Here is a 26264-nt window from a genome sequence, read left to right on the forward strand (position 1 = left end):
TTAATATCCATGAATCCATTTCTGGAATTAGTAGTACCTCCCTCCTTTGGGAATTTGGGGGTTCTGTGAGCGTTTTAAGTTTGTTGGCCATGTATTGAAGCTCAGTTCCTCTGGCACATAAGTAAATGACTTGACCCTTAAAGCCAATAAACATTCACTCAACAACTGCTTTGTTGTCAATTTATGAAAAATATTGTTTTATTCCATTTCACATTGTGTTCTACTTTAAACGTATTGCTCACGCTACAGTAAGTTGAAAGCGATTATATTTTCTGTGCTCTTTTTTTTTTCTAGAAATCACTTGTTTTGTCCTGAAGTAGTCTTCAATCTCTAGTACTTTTCTCATATGGTGTACACAGTTTGTGTGTGTGTGTGTGTTTAATTCATTCTAAGAACCTTTGTGTGAGGATAATTTCATCGTGGCTATTCACACAGTCAATATATGCCCCATCTCTAGGCTCTAACTTAGGATGTATTCATAATCCATACATTCTTTCATTCTGGGTTATTGCTTGATTGTTGGAGATGGAGGTGTCGTGTCCTAAAAAGCAAACAGATTAAATGTCAAACCTCAGCAATGACACAAATTTATTTGGGGGTGGGAGGTTAAAAAAGGGAGCATTATTTTAAAGGATCTGGACCTCTTTATGGCAAACTCTCTTTCTTCAATGCTCATCTAAACTTTGGGGCCCCAAAGTGAAATGTGCCCTTTTTGTCTCTCTGTCCAGGCTTGCACCGGGGGTGGATGCACAGTGAGTGAGGCCAGCCAGGCCCTGACTGAGGAGAGGGCCCCTGAAGGCGTGCCAGCCCCCAAAGTGCACCCGGATTCACCTCACTCCTTTAACATCTCCTGGACTGAGCCTGAATATCCAAATGGTAAGTGAACTCTTTTAGCCTCAAGTTAAAAAGATGATTAGCAAAGGTAAATTAATATTCTAAATGGCAGCTTATATGTGGTGCTTAATTTTTAATGATCATTTTAGCACATAAAATACCTGAGATAGTATCATTGTCTGTAGTTTAGGACATTGTGGTTTTTAGGTTAACACACAATTTTGGTGGCTCAAAAGTGCTCCCTTTTGATAGTTCTTATGTACTGCATCTTATGGTTTAATATGCTCTGGGAGAGGTGAAGAGAACAAACCAGGATTCCCAAAGAATGGCCTTGTGAGAGTGACATATTTTCAGTGACTTTTTGTTTTGGACTGTTATTCATTCCTCCTTAGAGAAGTAGGGAGATAGAAAGTTCGTGCACATACTGTATTTCAAACTGCTTTTGCTTTAATAAGTTTATCTTAAAAGGGACCATTTGGAACTCTGTATTTTTAATATGTTATTTATAAATAGTTCAGCATGCATACATTAAATATATACATTTCTTCTTGTTTAACTTGAAAAGGATTGTATATATTTCTAAGTGATATGCGCATATTTCACATATATATGTGTATATATACACATATATATATGTCTTTGAATAGTTTAGAGAGTTCGGTTAGCCAGTTAAAGTTTGCTAAAATAAAATCTTATAAAGAATTTGTAGTAACTTGGGATAGAAATTGCTTTATTCATTTACTGGAAATATCTTTAAGTTCCATATAGCATAGTGTCATTTTTCCACACTGGTCAAGCTTATGTCACATCAAATTTTATTCCTCTTTAAGACAAATATCGAGAAGACTTTTAATATCGTAGAAACTGTTTTAGGTAACTCATTACTGAACATTGAAATGGCCTCTTTTAGCATAGCCAGAAAGAATGAAAGGAGAAGAATTACAATTTTATTAGTTTGTCTTATGTTTACTATGATATTAATTACTCCAGTCATCTCATTTTAATTAAACTTTTGGCAAATGCATGAGATATATTTGAGGTAAGGGAGAGAGATCTAATAATTACAGTGAGTGATTATCTCTGCTATTGAAGTTATCCCTGAACTATTACAAATTTCCTAGTAAAAAATAAATAGATAGCTATTTGATACTTAAACAGTCAACAATCTTGTCATACTTTGTGCTCCACAAAGAAACCTAGTCTGTAGGTGGCAATGAAAATGCGAATGATTTATTCCAGTTGGATTGCTCTTAACTGCTGTTACATGATTTTAGTAGACATTTCCCTTCATCCTAATCAGTAGTTGTAACTATAACTGCCCCCAGAATCCTAGGCTGACTAAAGAAATACTTACGACATTTCAAAGAATCTTTGTGTATTATGTGTTATATATTTACAAGCAGCTTTAAAATATATTCATTGAACCATAAGAATTTGGGAGATTTAGAAGATTGGTGTTAACACGATCATTTAATCTAAAGTCTTGTGTTTAATCACATCAGAGTTTTCAGAATTTTTACTGTGGGGCAATGGTTAGACATTTTTTAAGTAATAGTTTCATTAAAAAAAAATTTCTTCGCTTCATTACTTCTCTCTCCACTTTCCTCAGATATTCCAGTGTTCAGTTTCTATCCTCCATTGCCTAGAGGAGGATCTGATCATTGGATGTTTATCTTGTCACTTCATCTGTTTTCACAGCTCCCACACTTCCCTCTAAAACCCCAAAGAATAAAGTCCAGATTCTTTAGTCAGGCATTCACATCAGCCCCAACTTGTGACTCGATCTGCGTTGACATAGCCTTGTAACACACTTTCCTTTTTAGCCTCCTGAAATACTTATGGCTCGGTGCAGGGTTGAAAAACATGGGTATGGAGTCAAATGGGCCTAGAGTCAAATCTTATCTCTGATGAGTAACTGTGTTACTCTGGAAAATTTACTAAATGCCATGAACCCCAGTTTCCTTGGCTTATAAAATTGGAGTTTACGATCCCTACCATCTCTCCAAATCTAACTCATTCCTCAGGACTAAATGTTAAGCCTCTTATTTTATGAAATCATGTCACTCTTTCTTGAGTGTAAGTCAAGCTTCCTCTCTTCTCTTGACCATATATCCTCTTCCTATGCCTTCATCATGACACGTACTTCATTCATCCTTGGTCCAAATTTATTTGGGTACATGTCAAACATGCCCACCAGATGCTAAGGACCACAAATCATTCATTTCTCTTTTCCTTCATGGAGCTTAACACAGTGGAGTAGTTTCTGCTGATACCTAATAATACTTAATTTATTTAGTTGTGTCTTGTGAAAATTTCATTCAATCATTAGCATATATATTGTAGAGTCCTGACTCTTTTAATGATACCAACAGAGAGGATAGAAGTAGTTACAGGCCAGATCCTGGGATATGTTTGTTTGACATGTATTTGTTTCTGAAATATATTTGTTCAGCTGTGTGGGGTCTGGGACTAGGTGTTTTTTTTTTTTTTGGAGTTTGGATTTTGCATTTGACTTAAGAATTTTTAATTTTCTCTTCTTGAGTATGCCTAGTTCGAATTTAATGGAACTAGGCCCATATTACAGTACAGCTGCATTGTGGTTGCTTTCTAATTTCTGAATATGCTGCGGAAGAGTAATACAATTGGAAAATGAGATAGATTTCAGCCTTATGTCACTACAGATACCCTTTCAAATGATTTTAAATTGTGTTTCTCAAACATATCTGATCATTAACACCATCTTGGGGACACTGATTAAAGGAGTAGGTTCTAGTGCTCCAACAAAAGACCTGAATAATCATAATATCCCGTTGACTTGGTTACCATCAAAATGCTGATGAGTATTGGGGGATTTCCCTGGCAATCCAGTGGTTAAGACTCCACGCTTCCACTACAGGGGGCACGGGTTCAATCCCTGGTCAGGGAACTAAGATCCTGCATGCCGGGTGGCGATGCCAAAAAATAAATAAATTTTTAAAATGCTGAAAGAGTATTAAATACACCCTCTGGGTGAGTCCTCCCTCCTTAGCATCCCTTCTTCAGGAGATCCCCACACGGATTTCTATTATATTTTAAACTCAACATATCCAAGTTGTTTCTCCTGATGCTCTCTTCCCCTCTACTGGCCCTTTCTCCTGTGTTTCCCCTCTCCCTGATTAGCACCACCCAGTAGTACCACCAGAAACCTGGGAGGCACTCCTGAGTTCAGTTCTTGCTCACCCCTGATTTTTCGTTAACTGTACTCCTCTAATGAAGGCCCGTAGTATTTCTCACCCAAATAACTTTAAGAGCCTCCTCATGCCCTACAAAAATTGAATGTATTCCTTCAAAATATACTTTTGATGACCCACTAGGTGCCATCATTCTGATGATACCAAGATGAATTTTCCCAATCCTTGATCTTTTTTTTTTTTTTTTTTTTTTTCTGTACGCGGGCCTCTCACTGTTGTGGCCTCTCCCATTGCGGAGCACAGGCTCCGGACACGCAGGCTTAGCGGCCATGGCTCATGGGCCCAGCCGCTCCGTGGCATGTGGGATCTTCCCGGACCAGGGCACGAACCTGCGCCCCCTGCATCGGCAGGCGGACTCTCAACCACTGCACCACCAGGGAAGCCCCCAGTCCTTGCTCTTAAGAGGACCAGAGAGTTCCTTAGGAGAAACATCCATGTAAACAAATAATAACGAGGTAGGGATGTGTACAAGGTGCCAAGTGTATGGAGAAGAAGCAACCTGAGGATGTGGGAATGTCTTCCCTCTGGGTCTTTATTAAGATGTAGCAGGTCCAGAGGTATTTACACATTTAGACTGTCGTATTCTGTAAGGGGTACTGATTGCCTGGTTTTGTACACTCTAGGCTCCAAAATCTTGACTCTGTTAGTCAGCTATATACATAAAGGATTATTTCATTAGGACTTTATAAACCTGAAAAAAAATGTTGAGAAACAGTAAACCCACTTTCTATAAGAAGTATTTCCAAATGCATACCTATATGTGACAAAATATGAAAGGTATAAAAGGTTCATATATAAATATCCACTTGTTGCCTATCAAGCAATTGGTAACCTGTAGCCAGCATGGCATAGGAAACAGGCTCTCTGCTTTATAACTGATTCGGATTTAAACTATCAGCTCCTACTCATTAAACTTGGGATAATCTTTTTTTTTTATTTTTTTAAAAATTTATTTTTGGCTGCGTTGGGTCTTCGTCGCTGCGTTCGGGCTCTCTCTAGCTGTGGCGAGCAGGGGCTGCTCTTCGTTGTGATGCACGGGCTTCTCATTGCAGTGACTTCTCTTGTTGCACGGAGTCTGGGGATACTTTTTTTTTTTTATTAGTTTCTGCTTTATAACAAAGTGAATCAGTTATGCATATACATCTGTTCCCATATCCCTTCCCTCTTGCATCTCCCTCCCTCCCACCCTCCCTGTCCCACCCCTCCAGGTGGTCACAAAGCACCCATCTGATCTCCCTGTGCTATGTGGCTGCTTCCCACTAGCTATCTACCTTACGTTTAGTAGTGTATATATGTCCATGGGGAGGGGGAAGGGTAAGCTGTGACAAAGCGAGAGAGAGGCATGGGGATATTCTTTACCCAGGGGCTAGGAGCATGGCCTCTTGCTTTCTGATTCCTCTCTTTCCTTTGTTCCCCAACCTGCTCCTGCCCCACAGCTTGTGCTGGGTAGCTTGCTCTTTGCTTCAGGACATGCTTCACATGCTCAGAGAATTTCTCCTGTTCTAGCATGTTTTGTTCAGTGCTGTACCAGCAGCTCTAGTGCCTGACACATAATCGGTGCTCAATCAAAAAATATATTGATTATCACTGTCAAAAAAAAAAAAAACACACAGAAAATAACAAGTGCTGGAGAGGACGTAGAGAAACTAGAGTCCCTGTGTATCATTGGTGGGAATGCAAAATGGTGCAGCTGTTATGGGAAACAGTATGGAAAAATCTTCAAAATATTAAAAATAGAATTATTATATGATCCAGCAATCCCACTTCTGGTTATTTATCCAGAAGAACTGAAAACAGGATCTTGAAGAGATATTTGTGCACCCATGTTCATTGCAGAGTTATTCACAATAATCAAGAGATGGAAGCAACCCAAATGTCCATGGATAAACAAAATGTTGTATATGTATACAATGGAACATTATTCCACCTTAAAAAAAGAAGGAGGGCTTCCCTGGTGGTGCAGTGGTTGAGAGTCCGCCTGCCGATGCAGGGGACATGGGTTTGTGTCCCGGTCCGGGAGGATTCCACATGCCGCGGAGTGGCTGGGCCCGTGAGCCATGGCCGCTGAGCCTGTGTGTCCAGAGCCTGTGCTCCGCAAGGGGAGAGGCCACAGCAGTGAGATGCCCGCGTACCGCAAAAAAAAAAAAAAAAAAAAGAAGGAAATGGTCACATGTTACAGCATGGATGAACCTTGAGAACATTATATGAGTAAAATAAACCAGTCACAAAAAGACAGATATGGCGTAATTCCATGTATATGCGGTATCTAAAGTAGTCAAACACAGGGAGGCAGAATGTGGTTACCAGGGGCTAGGGGTTGGGGGTAAGGGGAGCGGAGAGTTTCTGTTCAGTGGATATAAAGTTTCAGTTTTGCAAGGTGAGAAAGTTCTAGAGATCTTGCTCAACAGTGTGCCTATAGTTAACACTACTATACTGTATATTTAAAATGGTTAAGATGGTAAGTTTCATGGTATGTGTTTTTTGCCGCAATGAAAAAAAAAAAGATGTAGGGAGGATGTAATAGAATGCAATAAACTTTAAAACCAGAAAAAAATCAAGATTAAGGACTGTGTTAGTTTAAAACAAACAAACAAAATTTTAAGTTAGCAATCACAAAAAGATATATGCCTAAAATATACATCTGTTAAAAAAGAGTGAGTTCATCTCTTTTTGTGCAACTTCCTTTTCTCACTTAACAATATGGTGGTAACATCTTTCCATGGCAGTTAAGTGTAGCTCAACTTCATTCTTTGGAAAGGCAGTGTAAACTCCCACTGGGTGAAACCACAGCTTATGTGACCCATCTTTTATTGATGGACACTTAAGTTTCCATGATTTTGCTATTCTAAAGAATGCTGCTTGCTATGCATTGCCTTAGTCTACCAAGTACTGGGTCATCATCACTTGATTAACACCTAAGACTTTGCTTCCTTCAAATATGCCCTGCTTAATCCTGGTGACTTGCTTCACACACCTGCAAAAATGGTGGTGTGATACTCCACCTCTGTTTCTCTACTCAGGAGTCCTTCGCATCCACATTCCCTCTGGCAAAGGTGTTCTTTGCAGGCTGCAATTTCAGGCAGGATTTTAAAACCTCCGAAAAGAGCTACTTTTTAGGTCCAAGGTGGATAAGTACCGTTTATTCTGTAGGACCTTGGCTCTTCCTTTGTCATACCATTAGCCAGCCATGAGAAGCAGCACAAAGGATTGCTGTCTAAGAAATGTGTGACCTGTATTGTGTAGATTACAGTTGCATAATTAGCATTACGCTTTTGAGAGCTTCCAAATTCTCACGAGCTTTATCTCCTTTCAGAAGCTTTGGCCTTAGAAGCTGGAAATATGATTATTCCTCCCACTTGAGGTCTACTTTGCTAAAATCAGCATAGATATTCGACTCCACCAAACTTATTCCTCCTTGTCTAGCATAATATTTAGTAACATTTTAAACTAATTAGAATATATATATTTAAAATACTACCTAAAAGTATAAAATATGAATTCGTATCCTTTATTAATACTTAGAATTTCTTGTAAATCTCCACTATCCTTACCTAAGTAAATTTACCTAAAATAGTTTCCCTGTTAGACTGTGACCCACATGAGGGCAGGGATTCCATATGCATTGTTTGCTGTTCTAGTCCCAGCATTTGGCAGGGTGCCAGTCATGGAGGAGATGAGTATTAAACAGCTGTTGGATGGATTAGTGTTTACTGATGCCAGGGACAATAAAATGGTAATTGTGTTGATGTGAGAAGCATAAGCATATGCAATCATACAGTACACATAAATGCACACTTAGAGCATGTCATAATTATGTAATACAGGTGGGATGATTTCAAAGGCAGTGGAAAGGCATCTCCGTCTTGGCTTACTGAAGGCTCAAAGTACATACTTAGAGACTCAGTCATTTGGCATACAGTTTCCTCAGGCTGGTAATTCGTAGATGTTCTAAAGAGAGACAGCATGCCAAGCTGGATCTGCTTTGCATGCCTCATTGTGAAAGGCTATCTTGTTATAGCCGTCAGGATTTGCTAATGTCAAGATGGGCATGAGAGCTGGGCACCCGTTAGACAAGGGTCCCAGGATCTCCTTGAGAAAGGAGAGAATACTTGAGGAGCCTATGGAAACATTTTCCTCATTTAGCCTTTTGTATTGACCCAGCGTTGTGAGAATTCATACACGGATATGTACCATGGAAGTGACAATCATTTCAGTAAGAATAGGAAAATTTTAGGAAGTTGATTATTTTTGCAAACTTATACATAGTACCATGAAGACAACGGAACATTATTGAAAGAAAGCTTAGTTCCATTTTTTGAGCATATATATGATTTCAGGAATGGGTGGTAAGCACACTAATTAACTGTAGATATTTATACACACTCTGTATATGCTGTCCTTCACATTAAGAAAGGCTATAGAGAAATTTTTAGAATGTATGTACATGAAGGTGTATGTGTAAATATGAATTAAGTGCTGTACCCATGCAGAGAAAGAAATATTTGACTTTCTGCTAATACTAATAATAGTAGTCATAGTAATAGCTACAATGTATAACTATGTGCCAGGTACTTTCAATCTCATAACTAGCCCAGGAAATAGGTACTGTTATTCCAACATTCAGATGTGGAAACTCAAATTTATAAGTATTAAGAAACTTACTTACTCTAGGCAAGACAGCTAGTTAAGTAGGAATGTAATACAAAACAAGGTGTGAATGACTCAAAATGCATGATTTTATTCACTGTACTCCTCACCTCTACTTTGTGCAGAAATGCTCATAATGTAGGATTCCATGTAGCCATGTGAAAAAAAGATTTTTTTCAGATACTTTTACGGGTTCAGTGTCTCATTCTCAGTGCCAAGATTCAACACTTCTAAGATGTCTGTCCTGATTTTTCTCTGGTTTTAAAGGAATAACTATTTTTTTAAACTTTTTATTTTGAACTAACTTTCTTTTTAAACAGTCAAAATGTGAATCTATTTTCTTTCCTGGAAATACTCAGATTTCCTAGAAGAAACAGATTATAGAAGTTGGTGAATCACTTAGGAAAATGGCTTGACAGTTTGAAGCAAACCTTGTGTAATTTTTATGAAACACCTCCCATCTGTTTGTCAGGTAGAATTTCCCAAGCATGTTCTTTTTCAGATTCCGTTGATTCCATTTTTAGGCGAGCATAACAGTAATAAGGCATTCTTCCACGTTGTGAAAGCTGTTCTCTCTTTTCCTTTTTAATTGAAGGATCAAGTATTCACATAGGGAGATATCTGCCACATTCAATCATCATCCAGACCTTGGGGGGAAACCTCAGTTGATATTCACATTGCCACACTGGACTGGAAAAAACAAACAAATATGTTTGGAGCATCTATATTCACTAGGCATGTTATTTTTATGACACACTAAAGCATTGTTGTTTAATTCTTACAGTAAACAGAATTCTTCAATGTACATAGAGATACCTTGTATTAAATTTACATTGTATTGTACTTGTATTGAATTTCCGTGGTTATATATGACAATCTATTGGGCACCTTAGGAAATACAATTTGACATAACCTGATGAAGAGGCACAAAGATATATATCCCAGTGGATGTGCTTTATGGACAGTTATGATTCAGCTTCCCTGTGAAAATTAAACACCTTAAAAATTCTACCATTATGGAAGGAGAAAGGTGATAAATTTCAAACTGCTTATGATAGAGAGCCAGTGGGAATTAAGTATCCATTTTGTGGATTATCCACTGAAGAACTGAATTTGTAGAACTGGATTAAATAACCTGATCCCCCATACCACATAGCATAATATTGTTTTATTTTTTTATATCTATCTTAACTGATTATTAGCACAAGAGGATAAGCAAGAGAAAAGCACAAAAAATACAATTTGGTGCAATATAATAATTCCCTGTAATTTTTTATGTTGTATATTTTTCTTTTGCCTCTTCAGATCCTCTCTCTACTCTCCTCCACTCAGCCCTGCATCCTACAAGGCTGACCTTTACTACAGCGTCAATGGGCTTCCTCTCTCTCTGGCTTCCTTTTGGTTTGTCCCTGGGCAGCAGCAGCAAGAGTTGAAAGAGTCAGAGGAGAAGGGAGTCTCAGAACTTTCTGCCAGGCTCTGGGCTCCAGGGCTGCCTTCCTCCACTAAAGGCTACAGCTCCTATCCAGTGGTCCTTCCCTGTGACTCCAGCTCTTTCTCCACCTTCCTGAATCAGTTTTCATCCTTTCCCCTGCAAATTTAAGGATACTTACTGGCTCCTAGGAGTCCTGACAATTTCTAACCGGGGATACGTTATTATCACTTGGAGTTTTCCATTAACTCTACCCATATCCTTGTACATAGATCCTTCACTAAACTATCCTCATTTGTTCATTTGAGTTTCTATCAGGTTCCTACTGAGACCCCGACTCATGTCTAAATCTCATTTAATCCACAATTAACACACACAATTTGGGGGCTGAATGTAGAGTAAAGGTAAACTACTTCCTTTCATTCTGAGACTGGAAAAAGGAAATAAGTAAACAAACAAACAATTCTACTTTGTTGCACTTCGTTTTGGCACATTAGACATTTTTAAAGCAAATAAAAAAAGAGGGCTGTGTTCAAAAGTTCTAGTTGCAAATTGTTTATCTAATACTCCTGTGATATTTCATTTTTAAATAGTAATCAACTTACTGATATCTCATTGAAAGCTTTCAATTTATTATTATGAAATTTTTGTTATAACTAATCAAACAATGGTATATGAAATCTTTCCTCTTAACGAGGTAACTCCCAGTGCAAAGTCAGTTTAAAGATCTGTTTCTCAAATAAGCCTTATTCCCTAATGAACCTGGACTAGGTTAGCATCTGCCTTCCCTGCCCCACCCGCCATGTTTTCTTCTATTCCCTCTGATTCTCCTTTAATCAACTTTACATACACATAATGCACTTAGTCTGTCTTCTCACTTAGATTGAAAGTTTTCTGAAGGCAGGTACCAAGGCTGTTTTGATCACTTCTGTATTCCCAGCATGTAACACAATGCCTGGCACATAGTAGGTCCTCCATAAATATTTTCTGATGAATCAGATTACTATGCCAGTAGGTTACCAAAAAGCAAAGCCACTAAATCCAGTATATTTTTTTCAAAAATTATTTTATAGTATTTAGTAAGTAGCTGTGTTTTCACACTGTACTCTCTGGGCTTGATTGAAGTAGGGGAGGAATCTTATGTAAAGACTTAGCAAACACATATAAGAAACTGCTAGGTGGTAGGCTTAATGGATAAAGAAGATGTGGTACATATATACAATGGAATATTACTCAGTAATTAAAAAGAATGAAATAATGCCATTTGCAGCAACATGGATGGGCCTAGAGATTATCACACTAAGTGAAGTAAGTCAGAGAAAGACAAATACCATATGATATCACTTATATGTGAAATCTTAAAAAAATGATACAAATGAACTTATTTACAAAACAGAAACAGACCCACAGACCTAGAAAACGAAGTTATGGTTACCAGGGGAAGGGTGGGGGAGGGATAGTTAGGGATTTGGGGATTGACATGTACAAACTGCTATATTTAAAATAGATAACCAACAAGGACCTACTGTATAGCACAGGGAACTCTGCTCAATACTCTGTAATAACCTAAATGGCAAAAGAATTTGAAAAAGAGTAGATACACGTATGTGTATAACTGAATCACTTTGTTGTATACCGGAAGCTAACACAACATTGTTAATCAACAATACTCTAATATAAAATAAAAAATAGAAAAAAAAAAAACCCTGCTAGGTGATGACAGCCTACAAGTAAGGAATACAGACCTGTCTCAAATGTGTTTTTGAGAGATGTGCAGATTATTTCTCTACAAGAAACATGCAGTTCGTGACATAGATCAGAGTAGGAGGAGACAGTCTCAGCTGAGATTCCCATAACAAACCGGGCTTGAACTTATCCTGGAAGAAAGGGACAGCTCTAAGCTCATGCCTTTTACGTGCATAACACCTAATTCCTTGGGGACTTTCATATATGCTCACTCATTTGGTACTCATGTTAACTCAGGCCACCAGGGCAAGGAATAGTGTCCCAATTTTATTGGAGAGGAAATAAAAGCTTAGAAAATGGAAGTTCCTTAGCCAAGTTTTAAAGATGCATAGTCGCGAGAGAACAGCCATATGCGGTGAGAGGAAGTTCTTCAAAGGGCAGCCACCAGCTGGGAAGTCTTCCACTTTGCCCCCTGATTTTGTGTCTGTGGCTTATGTTTTTCTCCACCACATTTAAGAGAGTGCCCAGAACATAGTAGGCACTCAATAATTACTGTGCTGATTGAATGAATACTCATTTACATGTACAGGCATAAAATAGACTCTTAAAAATAATTGGCCATAAATGTATAATTCTGCAGCTCTGTTTTTTCCTCCTGACAAGTATGGAGTAGGCATCTTTTCATGTCAGTATATATAGCTCTCCCTCGTTTTTTCTAAAAGCTTATTTGAAAGTTATTGAATAAAACCACAGCTCTATCCCACCATGAGGGTACCAGGTACATGATTAGTGTGCATTCTTTGGTGCAACTGCATCTCATCAATGCCAGCTAACCATTACTTATAAACAACATTGACAGTGAGGTCAGGTGCTTGGTCCAGTACACAGTGCTCAGATGGATTCTGGTTTATCTTGAGGTAGTGTAGCAAGAAAGATTCAGCCAAGTTAGAGCCTCAGGAGTCCCCAAGGCTAGGGGAAAGCCCCTGAATCAGCTGTTAACCCCTTCCTTCTCAAACTAAAGCAAATTAAAATGTAAGGAATAAAAAAAGAAAAGAAAGCTGGTATAGCTACTTTAATATCAGACGAAGGAGATGTTCAGGCAAACAGGATTATTAGAGATAATTAGGTAACTTCATATTGATAAAAGGTTTACTAAAATTAAGAACTTTTTTTCATCAAAATGTGCTATAAACTAAGTGCCTGAAAAGATAAGTAACAGAATGGGATATGATATTTACAACACATGTAACTATCAGAAGACCAGTATCCACAATATATAAAGTATTCCTAGGAATCAATAATAAACTGGGGAAAGATCTGAAAAAGCATTTCACAAAAGAAAAAAAAATTAAATGGCTGATAGATATAAGGAAATGTACTCAGTCTCTTTAATAAGCTGGGAAATAAAATAATACCAAAACAAAGCACCATTTTATGCAAAAAATACTGGCAAAAATTTAACAGCATGACTATACAAGGTCTTTTTGAGGATATGTAACAATAAGGACTCACAGGCACTATAGGTGGTAATGGGAATTGATGTACTTTGAAAAAGAGTTGAGCATTGTCTTACTAGACAATTGAATATATCCCAACAACTCCACTCCAGTATCTATACCCTAGGAAACTGGTACACATGAGACTCAGGACACATGTGCAAAAATGATGATAGCTACACTGATATATCAGCCAAAATGTGGAAACCATATAAATATCAACAATAGAATAAATATATAAATTGTGCCATACAAGAATACTATACAGCCATGGAAATGAGCAAAGTATGGCTACTCTCAACAGCATGGATAGAACTGGTGCATATTATGTTGAACAAAAAATGATGCAAAAAATGCATAAATATGATTTTATTAATTCAAAGTAGAAAACACACAAAACTTAATTGCTTTGTTTAGGGATGAATTCTTAGGTAGAAAAGCAAGAAAATGGCTCTTAAAGTCAATCTAGTTGTCTGTGGCAGGGGGAAGGGTTGGAATCATGAAGGACTCCTAAGACATTTGCAGGGTGCTGCAATATTCTATTTTTTTAATCTTGGCGATGGTTATAGGAGTTTTGCTTTTTAACTTGTTTTAAAAATATAACATATTTTACACACTTTTCTATATTATGTTTTATTACATGATTTTTAAAAGATAGAAAAAAAATAGACCCCCAGAAGCTGGCGAGTATCCTGTTTGGTGCCTCGTGGAGTCTGAATGCTTCAGTGCCAACCATCACGGCCAAGTTAGCAAACCTCTCTCAAACCTGTTTTTCTCATCTGTAAAGGAAAAGTGAAACTCTTTCTGCTTTCATGGGTATTTCCTGAGGACTAAGGTATCTGATTAAAACATAAATACAGTTATTTTTTCAGCATCAACTTCCCCTGCCTTTCAAGTGTTTACCTCTTCTGTCATGCTTCCCTACACAACAGTTTTTGTTTTGTATTTTAGTTAAATGTTGTTTTTTGAGATAATTCTAGATTTACATGCAGTTGTAAGAAATAATGCAAAGAGAGCCCATGTGTGCTTTGTCCAGTTTATCCTAATGGCCAACATCTTCCAAAGCTATAGTACACTATTACAACCAAAATTTTGACACTGATACAGTCAAGATACAAAACAGACCCATAACTTTCTTTTTTAATCCTCAAATGAAAATCAATCCCTTTTAAACCATTAGTATAGAGGCAAGCTAGGTTTTTATGAGTTTTTTCATTTGGAATTTCACAGTCCATTTCTTATAAAGATAGATACCTCTCTCTTCGACTAGTGACGTTGTTATACCATATTTAGTCTAACACATCCCAGTCTTAAGCTCATGTTTGTTTTATTAAAAAAGAGAAAGTACAGTTGACCCTTGAGCAGTAAGGGTGATGTGACAGAAAATCCACATGCAGTCCTCCCTCAGCATCCATGAGGGATTGGCAGGACCAACTGCAGGTACCAAAATCCGCAGGTGCTCAGATCCCCATAGTCAGCCCTCCCTATCTGTGGTTCTGCAGCTATGGAATCAACCAACCTCAGAATGTGTAGTTTTGTATTTATTGAAAAAAATCCACATATAAGTAGACACATGCAGTTCAAACCCATGTTGTTCAAAGGTCAGCTATATATAAAAGCGTTAAAGATATTTCTCTTAGAATATGCCACGTGCTACTTCTGAAATGTGGCATTTCCACATCCCTGCCTGGGTTACAACTAGTTATGATACATTCAGGAAAATGTGGCTTTAAAAATTATTAATATTATTTTTTCTTTTTGATATTTTCATCTGTCCTACTTTTCCCTACCCCCATGGTCTTCCCTACACCAGTATTATATATGTCATTCTAGGATAATTTTTCTCAATAAGACTTTCATTATGCCCCTAGTCAGTACATAAAAGCATCAATGATTCTCCTGTGCATCATAAAATCCCAACTTCTTGGAGCAGCATTCAAGCCCTAACTCCCTTTGAATCCTTAGTTTCTATTAGACTTGAACCAATTACAGCAACAACAAGAAAATACTGGTCTATTCAGGATATCTTCACTATACCTTGCACTTGCTTCCTTCCACACATTGGTAAATATCATTTCCCTACCAGGGCCATCTTCCTGAGTCATTGCCTTTTCACCTTGTACCATTTATGGAAGAATCTATGGAAGACGCAGCTTCCTTGCATGGAAGACTTGGCTGCTCTGAAAAGCTTTTAATACTCGCTTTAGCCAGAGTGATTGTTCCCTGCTAGAAGCTTCTGTACTTACTGTCTATACCATTTGTTGGGCATAAAGGTTTTGTGGTGCTTATCACTCATCTAACTCTTGGATTGTTATTTAGTTGGACCTGTGTTTAACCCTTTTCTTACTTCCATAAAGGTAGATACTATTTCTTATTCTTTCTGTTCCCCAAAGCACCAAGCATAGTACCTTTCAGGTAATGGACTTTCAAAAAATATATGTTAATTTTTTCATTAGGCTCATCCGCATTGCTTTTAGGGCTAGAGCATGTTCATCAGTTCTTAATTTGAGTGGAATTCCTGCATATTTTAGAAGAGAAAATTAGGCTGGAAATGGGTAACAGGAGTAGTGGCAGCAGTGGGATGAGATTGCCAGATCCCACTGCTGAATTTATCCTTGTATGACTTTGGGAAGTAGCTTAGCCTCTCTAAGACTGCATTCCCTCATCTCCATAACAAGGCAACTAACAGTTCTAACTTCTTGGTGTTGTCAAAGTTAACAGAAATAATTCATATTAAGCATGCCACCTGTTGTCGAACTCAAAGTAAGTGTTCAGTACATTTTTTAATAATTGTTTTATAATTTCAAAAATACTTACATGGCATTTTAAGAACTTAGCATTTTACTTTTCCCAAAGCTATCCGTACATGTCCTGTGCTCTAGTCAAAGAAAGAAAGTGTCTTCTTAGGCTATGTTTAAAATGTCCACTAGATTATATTCACTAGTTTTTGTACCTCACTTTGAGAATCTGAGGTCAATAAAAATTGTTGTGTTAAGAGATATTTTAGACTTATTACTTAATGTATGTTTTGAGAACTGAATTATACAGTGTTTCATATCATACTAATATTATTTATATCAAAACATTTGCTAATAAAAACAAGCTATGAAATTTGCTTGCCTGTCTTGACAAGAAATGGAGTGTTCTTTTCAAATGGTATCTCTTATTGTCCACAATTTACCAGGAAATTTGTCTTTGTGTCCTTAATTCAAGATTTTATAGTTAATGGCCTTGCCCAAATCAGATCAGAGGAAACGCCTTGTCTTAGGCTTTTTTGGGGGATGGGGGCACAGGTGGATTCCAGCTCTAAACCACAGTAGTATCCCACTTTGGTCTGACCTTAGATTTGGTGATTGGCTGGTAAGACCTGGACCAAAAGGCAGAAAACCCAGGGAGGTCAACACCGCTAGTCTGTTTCATCCTCACAACATGCTTATGGTGGCCCCAGCTTCCTGGTGCTGGGACAGGAAACTCATCTTGCTAGTACTGGTGAAGACCAGATTGATCACTGATTGCATGTGACGTGATCAGATATGTGTTTTGAAAACTACCCTTCTGACTGTATTATCGAGAATAAATTTTGTGGGAGTATGAATAATGCATCAAAACGCTTAGGTGGCTATAATTCTTAGGTACGAAATGGTGGCAGAATGGACTAGATGGCCATGGATATAGAGATGGGGAAAGATCAATTTGGGATGTGAGGTCTACAGGACTGAGGATGGAGTTGGTGTGGTGGATGAAGTAGAGAAGAGTTTCCAAAATGACTTAAAAGGCTAACTGTATTTATCCAGTGCACACTGGTTCTACAACTGATATTTTAGCCCTATAAATCTTTTAGCATCCTACAAATACTGTTGAATATTGGTCACCTAAGAAAGATGGGTACCTGTGTGTGTGTGTGTGTGTGTGTGTGTGTATGTGTATGAGTGTGAGATCTCACCTGCCCTGAGTCTGGACTTCAGTCTCATCCACTCCTTATGCATCCTGAATTGTAAAAAAGTGAGCAGTTGAATTAACTGTCACAAATGTCACTTAATTTCATTCTCAGCTCATTTGCCATGTGCTCATCTTACTCTGAGCCCTTCTCTCAGTAACTGTCTATTATTTCTTTTTTTTTTTTTTTAGTTTCTGCTTTATAACAAAGTGAATCAGTTATACATCTGTTCCCATATCCCTTCCCTCTTGCGTCTCCCTCCCTCCCACCCTCCCTATCCCACCCCTCCAGGTGGTCACAAAGCAAGCTGATCTCCCTGTGCTATGCGGCTGCTTCCCACTATCTATCTACCTTACGTTTGGTAGTGTATATATGTCCATGACTCTCTCGTGCTTTGTCCCAGCTTACCCTTCCCCCTCCCCATATCCTCAAGTCCATTCTCAAATAGGTCTGTGTCTTTCTTCCTGTTTTACCCCTAGGTTCTTCATGATTTTTTTCCCTTAAATTCCATATATATGTGTTAGCATATGGTATTTGTCTTTCTCTTTCTGATTTACTTAACTCTGTATGACAGACTCTAGGTCTATCCACCTCATTACAAATAGCTCAATTTCGTTTCTTTTTATGGCTGAGTAATATTCCATTGTATATATGTGCCACATTTTCTTTATCCATTCATCCGATGATGGACACTTAGGTTGTTTCCATCTCTGGGCTATTGTGAATAGAGCTGCAATGAATATTTTGGTACATGTCTCTTTTTGAATTATGGTTTTCTCAGGGTATATGCCTAGTAGTGGGATTGCTAGGTCATATGGTAGTTCTATTTGTAGTTTTTTAAGGAACCTCCATACTGTTCTCCATAGTGGCTGTACCGATTCACATTCCCACCAACAGTGCAAGAGTGATCCCTTTTCTCCACACCCTCTCCAGCATTTATTGTTTCTAGATTTTTTGATGATGGCCATTCTGACTGGTGTGAGATGATATCTCATTGTAATTTTGATTTACATTTCTCTCATGATTAATGATGTTGAGCATTCTTTCATGTGTTTGTTGGCAGTCTGTATATCTTCTTTGGAGAAATGTCTATTTAGGGCTTCTGCCCATTTTTGGATTGGGTTGTTTATTTTTCTGCTATTGAGCTGCCTGAGCTGCTTGTAAATTTTGGAGATTAATCCTTTGTTAGTTGCTTCATTTGCAAATATTTTCTCCCATTCTGAGGGTTGTCTTTTGGTCTTGTTTATGGTTTCCTTTGCTGTGCAAAAGCTTTTAAGTTTCATTAGGTCCCATTTGTTTATTTTTGTTTTTATTTCCATTTCTCTAGGAGGTGGGTCCAAAAGGATCTTGCTGTGATTTATGTCATAGAGTGTTCTGCCTATGTTTTCCTCTAAGAGTTTGATAGTTTCTGGCCTTACATTTAGGTCTTTAATCCATTTTGAGCTTATTTTTGTGTATGGTGTTAGGGAGTGATCTAATCTCATACTTTTACATGTCCCTGTCCCGTTTTCCCAGCATCACTTATTGAAGAGGCTGTCCTTTCTCCACTGTACATTCCTGCCTCCTTTATCAAAGATAACGTGACCATATGTGCGTGAGTTTATCTCTGGGCTTTCTATCCTGTTCCATTGATGTAACTTTCTGTTTTTGTGCCAGCACCATACTGTCTTGATTACTATAGCTTTGTAGTATAGTCTGAAGTCAGGGAGCCTGATTCCTCCAGCTATGTTTTTCGTTCTCAAGATTGCTTCGGCTATTCGAGGTCTTTTGTTTTTCCAAACAAATTTTGAAATTTTTTGTTCTAGTTCTGTGAAAAATGCCAGTGGTAGTTTGATAGGGATTGCATTGAATCTGTAGATTGCTTTGGGTAGTAGAGTCATTTTCACAATATTGATTCTTCCAGTCCAGGAGCATGGTATATCTCTCCATCTATTTGTATCATCTTTAATTTCTTTCATCAGTGTCTTATAATTTTCTGCATACAGGTCTTTTGTCTCCTTAGGTAGGTTTATTCCTAGATATTTTATTCTTTTTGTTGCAGTGGTAAATGGGAGTGTTTTCTTGATTTCACTTTCAGATTTTTCATCATTAGCGTACAGGAATGCCAGAGATTTCTGTGCATTTATTTTGTATCCTGCTACTTTACCAAATTCATTGATTAGCTCTAGTAGTTTTCTGGTAGCATCTTTAGGATTCTCTATGTATAGTATCATGTCATCTGCAAAGAGTGACAGCTTTACTTCTTCTTTTCCAATTTGGATTCCTTTTATTTCCTTTTCTTCTCTGATTGCTGTGGCTAAAACTTCCAAAACTATGTTGAATAAGAGTGGTGAGAGTGGGCAGCCTTGTCTTTTTCCTGATCTTAGTGGAAATGCTTTCAGTTTTTCACCATTGAGGATGATGTTGGCTGTGGGTTTGTCATATATGGCCTTTATTATGTTGAGGAAAGTTCCCTCTATGCCTACTTTCTGCAGGGTCTTTATCATAAATGGGTGTTGAATTTTGTCGAAGCTTTCTCTGCATCTATTGAGATTATCATATGGTTTTTCTCCTTCAATTTGTTAATATGGTGTATCACGTTGATTGATTTGCGTATATTGAAGAATCATTGCATTCCTGAATAAACCCCACTTGATCATGGTGTATGATCCTTTTAATGTGCTGTTGGATTCTGTTTACTAGTATTTTGTTGAGGATTTTTGCATCTACGTTCATCAGTGATATTGGCCTGTAGATTTCTTTCTTTGTGACATACTTGTCTGGTTTTGTTATCAAGGTGATGGTGGCCTCGTAGAATGAGATTGAGAGTGTTCCTCCCTCTGCTATATTTTGGAAGAGTTTGAGAAGGATAGGTGTTAGCTCTTCTCTAAATGTTTGATAGAACTGCCTGTGAAGCCATCTGGTCCTGGGCTTTTGTTTGTTGGAAGATTTTTAATCACAGTCTCAATTTCAGTGCTTGTGATTGGTAAGTTCATATTTTCTATTTCTTCCTGGTTCTTCCTTCCTTGGCAGGTTGTGCATTTGTAAGAATTTGTCCATTTCTTCCAGCTTGTCCATTTTATTGGCATAGAGTTGCTTGTAGTAATCTCTCATGATCTTTTGTATTTCTGCAGTGTCAGTTACTTCTCCTTTTTCATTTCTAATTCTATTGATTTGAGTCTTCTCCCTTTTTTTCTTGATGAATCTGGCTAATGGTTTATCAATTTTGTTTATCTTCTCAAAGAACCAGCTTTTAGTTTTACTGATCTTTGCTACTGTTTCCTTCATTTCTTTTTCATTTATTTCTGATCTGATCTTTATGGTTTCTTTCCTTCTGCTAACTTTGGGGGTTTTTTGTTCTTCTTTCTCTAATTGCTTTAGGTGCAGGGTCAGGTTGTTTACTCGAGATGTTTCCTGTTTCTTAAGGTGGGATTGTATTGCTATAAACTTCCCCCTTAGAACTGCTTTTGCTGCATCCCATAGGTTTTGGGTCGTCGTGTCTCCACTGTCATTTGTTTCTAGGTATTTTTTTATTTCCTCTTTGATTTCTTCAGTGATCACTTCGTTATTAAGTAGTGTATTGTTTAGCCTCCATGTGTTTGTATTTTTTACAGATCTTTTCCTGTAATTGATATCTAGTCTCATAGCATTGTGGTCAGAAAAGATACTTGATACAATTTCAATTTTCTTAAATTTACCAAGGCTTGATTTGTGACCCAAGATATGATCAATCCTGGAAAATGTTCCATGAGCACTTAAGAAAAATGTGTATTCTGTTGTTTTTGGATGGAATGTCCTATAAATATCAATTAAGTCCATCTTGTTTAATGTATCATTTAAAGTTTGTGTTTCCTTATTTATTTTAATTTTGGATGATCTGTCCATTGGTGAAAATGGGGTGTTGAAGTCCCCTACTATGAGTGTGTTACTGTCGATTTCCCCTTTTATGGTTGTTAGTATTTGCCTTATGTATTGAGGTGCTCCTATGTTGGGTGCATAAATATTTACAATTGTTATATCTTCTTCTTGGATCGATCCCTTGATCATTATGTAATGTCCTTCTTTGTTTCTTCTAATAGTCTTTATTTTAAAGTCTATTTTGTCTGATATGAGAATTGCTACTCCAGTTTTCTTTTGATTTCCATTTGCATGGAATATCTTTTTCCATCCCCTTACTTTCAATCTGTATGTGTCTCTAGGTCTGAAGTGGGTCTCTTGTAGACAACATATATATGGGTCTTGTTTTTGTATCCATTCAGCCAATCTGTGTCTTTGGGTGGGAGCATTTAGTCCATTTACATTTAAGGTAATTATCAATATGTATGTTCCTATTCCCATTTTCTTAATTGTTTTGGGTTCGTTATTGTAGGTATTTTCCTTCTCTTGTGGCCCCTGCCTAGAGAAGTTCCTTTAGCCTTTGTTGTAAAGCTGGTTTGGTGGTGCTGAATTCTCATAACTTTTGCTTGTATGTGAAGGTTTTAATTTCTCTATTGAATCTGAATGAGATCCTTGCTGGGTAGAGTAATCTTGGTTGCAGGTTTTTCTCCTTCATCACTTTAAATATGTCCTGCCACTCCCTTCTGGCTTGTAGAGTTTCTGCTGAAAGATCAGCTGTTAACCTTATGGGGATTCCCTTGTGTGTTATTTGTTGTTTTTCCCTTGCTGCTTTTAATATGTTTTGTTTGTGTTTAATTTTTGACAGTTTGATTAATATGTGTCTTGGCGTATTTCTCCTTGGATTTATTCTGTATGGGACTCTCTGTGTCTCCTGGACTTGAGTAACTATTTCCTTTCCCATATTAGGGAAATTTTCAACTATAATCTCTTCAAATATTTTCTCAGTCCCTTTCTTTTTCTCTTCTTCTTCTGGAACCCCTATAATTCGAATGTTGGTGTGTTTAATGTTGTGCCAGAGGCCTCTGAGACTGTCTTCAGTTCTTTTCATTCTTTTTTCTTTATTCTGCTCTTCAGCAGTTATTTCCACTATTTTATCTTCCACGTCACTTATCCATTCTTCTGCCTCAGTTATTCTGCTATTGATCCCATCTAGAGTATTTTAAATTTCATTTATTGTGTTTCTAATCATTGCTTGATTCATCTTTAGTTCTTCTAGGTCCTTGTTAACTGTTTCTTGCATTTTCTCTATTCTATTTCCAAGATTTTGGATCATTTTTACTATCATTATTCTGAATTCTTTTTCAGGTAGACTGCCTATTTCCTCTTCATTTGTTAGGTCTGGTGGGTTTGTATCTTGCTCCTTCACCTGCTGTGTGTTTTTCTGTCTTCTCATTTTGCTTATCTTACTGTGTTTGGGGTCTCCTTTTTGCAGGCTGCAGACTCGTAGTTCCCATTGTTTTTGGTGTCTGTCCCCAGTGGCTAAGGTTGTTTTAGTGGGTTGTGTAGGCTTCCTGTTGGAGGGGACTGGTGCCTGTGTTCTGGTGGATGAGGTTCGATCTTGTCTTTCTGGTGGACAGGTCCACGTCTGGTGGTATGTTTTGGGGTGTCTGTGGCCTTATTATGTTTTTAGGCAGCCTCTCTGCTAATGCGTGGGGTTGTGTTCCTGTCTTGCTAGTTGCTTGGTGTAGGGTGTCCAGCACTGTAGCTTGCTGGTCGTTGAGTGAAGCTGGGTGCTGGTGTTGAGATGGAGATCTCTGGGAGATTTTCGCCGTTTGATATTATGTGGAGCTGGGAGGTCTCTTGTGGACCAGTGTCCTGAAGTTGGCTCTCCCACCTCAGAGGCACAGCACAGACTCCTGGCTGCAGCACCAAGAGCCTTTCATCCACATGGCTCAGAATAAAAGGGAGAAAAAGTAGAAAGAAAGAATTAGAAGAAAGAAAGAAAGGAGGGAGGGAGGGAGGAGGGAAGGTAGGAAAAAGAGAAAGAGAGAAGATAAAGTAAAATAGAATAAAGTATGATAAAATATAATAGCATTATTAAAATAAAAAAATAATTATGAAAAAATTATTTTAAAAAATTTAAAAAAACAAACAAAAAAATGGACAGATAGAACCCTGGGACAAATGGTGGAAGCCAAGCTATACAGACAAAATCTCACGCAGAAGCATACACATACACATTCACAAAAAGAGGAAAAGAGGAACAAATCGTAAATCTTGCTCTCAAAGTCCACCTCCTCAATTTGGGATAATTCGTTGTAAAAAGAGGAAAAGGGGAAAAAATCATAAATCTTGTTCTCAAAGTCCACCTCCTCAATTTGGGATGATTCGTTTTCTATTCATGTATTCCACAGATGCAGGGTACATCAAGTTGATTGTGGAGCTTTAATCCGCTGCTTCTGAGGCTGCTGGGAGAGATTTCCCTTTCTCTTCTTTATTCTCACAGCTCCCGGGTCTCAGCTTTGGATCTGGCCCCGCCTGTGCATGTAGGTCGCCAGAGGGCGTCTGTTCTTCGCTCAGACAGGACGGGGTTAAAGGAGCAGCTGCTTCGGGGACTCTGGCTCACTCAGGCTGGGGGGAGGGAGGGGCATGGAGGCGGGGCGAGCCTGCGGTGGCAGAGGCCAGCATGACGTTGCACCAGCCTGAGGCGTGCCGTGCGCTCTCCCGGGGAAGCCGTCCCTGGATCCTGGGACCCCAGCAGTGGTGGGCTGCACAGGCTCCCCGGAAGGGGGTCGTGGACAGCGACCTGTGCTCGCACACAGGCCTCTTGGCAGAGGCAGCAGCAGCCCCAGCGTCCCACGCCCGTCTCTGGGGTCCTCGCTGTTAGCCGCATCTCGCACCCACCTCTGGAGCTCCTTTAAGCAGCGCTCTTAATCCCCTCTCCTCGCGCACCAGGAAACAAAGAGGGAAGAAAAAGTCTCTTGCCTCTTCGGCAGCTCCAGACTTCTTCCCAGACTCCCTCCCAGCCAGCCGTGGCGCACAAGCCCCTTCAGGCTGTGTTCACGCCGCCAGCCCCAGTCCTCTCCCTGTGCTCCGACTGAAGCCCGAGCCTCAGCTCCCAGCCCTGCCCGCCCCAGCGGCTGAGCAGACAAGCCTCTTGGGCTGGTGAGTACAGGTCGGCCCGGATCCTCTGTGCGGGAACCTCTCCGCTTTGCCCTCCGCTCCCTTGTGGCTGTGTTCTCCTCCGCGGCTCCGAAGCTTCCCCCCCTCCGCCACCCGCAGTCTCCGCCCGTGAAGGGGCTTCTAGTGTGTGGAAACCTTTCCTCCTTCACGGCTCCCTCCCACTGGTGCAGGTCCTGTCCCTATTCTTTTGTCTCTGTTTTTTCTTTTTTCTTCTTCTCTACCCAGGTACATGGGGAGTTTCTTACCTTTTGGGAGGTCTGAGGTCTTCTGCCAGCATTCAGTAGGTGTTGTTCCACGTGTAGTTGAATTTCTGGTGTATCTGTGGGGAGGAAGGTGATCTCCGTGTCTTACTCTTCCGCCATCTTCCGGAAAACCCCCTGTCTATTATTTCTTTATCCAAAGTTCTAAATGTCATGGTTATAGTTTCTGAGCAGAGCTTGCTAGGGGCTGACTTGTTAGAGTCAAGTAGACAAAACAAAGAAGTTACTTTTGAGAGCCTGTCACTGAGGGAGAGTGGAGAACTCAAAAAGGAGACACTAGACTTGAGGAAGTGTAGCCACTGAGTGATGTTAAGGGGAAGAGCTGGGTAAGTATCCTCTATCTCCTCAGTCTTGGAGGGTATCATTGAATTAGCGAATACAGTCTCTGATGCCTGTAATGCACAGTTTGAATCATCACAGAATGATTCAGTTATATTCATTATTGTCTGTGTGAAACTATAGGAAAGTGAGTAGTGCTTGCTGGAAAGATTTCCTTCAAAAATGGTTAAGATTTTTAAGTTTGTGCTTCAGGGATGAGATTGAGTTATAACGAAAATTAACTCCTATAAAATATCTCATTTCCCATTATGTCAGATAAATGAGATATTATGCACATAATCCCAGCAGAAAAGAAGTTCTCTGTTCCCCAATTATGTAAGAAAAGGGAAATATTGACTTGGGTACTTTCTGTTTCAATGTTGAAAAGCAGATCAAGAAGAGTTTCAGGAGTCTTAAAATTTCTTTAAGAGCTTCTGCAACATGTGATTTGCACATAAGTGCAATAACATAAGTGATTTGCACATTGTGTGCCCATCACATACAATGATTGCTTAGCAGAGTGCCTGGCATATAATAATTTCTTGTCTTTATTATTATATTATTAGTGTGATTTAATCTATTTTTCTTCTCTTAAATTTTCCATGTGCTAATTGGTTTCTCACTATATACCTCTCATTTCTTAGCTTTAATTCATTTGTGCTTTTGTGTGTCAAGTATTAAATGGCATTAAAGCAAATACTCTCTATAAGTATTCTTTGAGTTACCATAGATGGTCACATTAGAATAAAGAAGAACAGATGCTGGCAGCTGCACTTTTTGGTGGAGCCAGAGTGGTACCTGATAGTAAAATGAAGACACTTTCTCAAAAAATTGGGAAATAAGGGAAGTGGACCTGCTTTCAGAAAGAGACATGGTACAGAGTTATCTTCAGAAAGGAAAATGGGTCAAAGCACTAGCTTTTTAAAGTAGTAGCTCATTTAAATTTTAAAAAGCTTTCATCCTAAAGGATGTATTGATCAAGATCTAATTGGTCAAATAGAAGATGTGTTAGGTATTCAAGACAGACTATATTTAATATTGTACAAGGAGTTGGTTACAAGAGCATTGGAAGGACTGGAAGAAAAAAAAAAAAAAGGAGGAGGTGGATACCAGAAGAACAAAAAGCGTGATTGCCAGCAAGGTGCTTAATTTCCTGGACAGGAGCTGAGCTGTGGGCCCGCTGCTGGATCTGCTGATTTGAATTGGATGCTTGAACCATCAAGAGCCACCGAGATTCCACTACTGAAGAAGCTGCAAATGCGGAAGAGGAGCTTGTGATGTCCGGGCTGCGTGGTGTGGCCCCTGCTTGGCTGTGTAGTGACAGTCAGCAAAGGCCTCTACTCTTGGCGCTGGAAGCTGGATGTTTTCTTTCTTCCTGCTTCTGCCCTTCTAGCAATGCCTCCTCTTGGTGAAACTTACTAGAAAGTC

General features: G+C 38.8%; 1 protein-coding gene across 2 annotated transcripts in view; it reads left to right on the forward strand.

Moving 5' to 3' along the window:
- The window catches only part of USH2A (usherin), a gene marked incomplete at both ends in the record, with an annotated part of 772061 nt that overhangs the window by 406287 nt on the left and 339510 nt on the right, over positions 1–26264 (forward strand). For both annotated transcript variants that reach the window (XM_082613798.1, XM_082613799.1), the window contains one exon: positions 729–876. In XM_082613798.1, coding sequence (XP_082469924.1) covers positions 729–876 — 148 coding nt within the window. The remainder of the gene's footprint in view (positions 1–728; positions 877–26264) is intronic.

Source organism: Mesoplodon mirus (genome assembly GCF_964341445.2).
Source record: "Mesoplodon mirus genome assembly, chromosome: 3".
Classification (NCBI taxonomy): Eukaryota; Metazoa; Chordata; class Mammalia; order Artiodactyla; family Ziphiidae; genus Mesoplodon; species Mesoplodon mirus.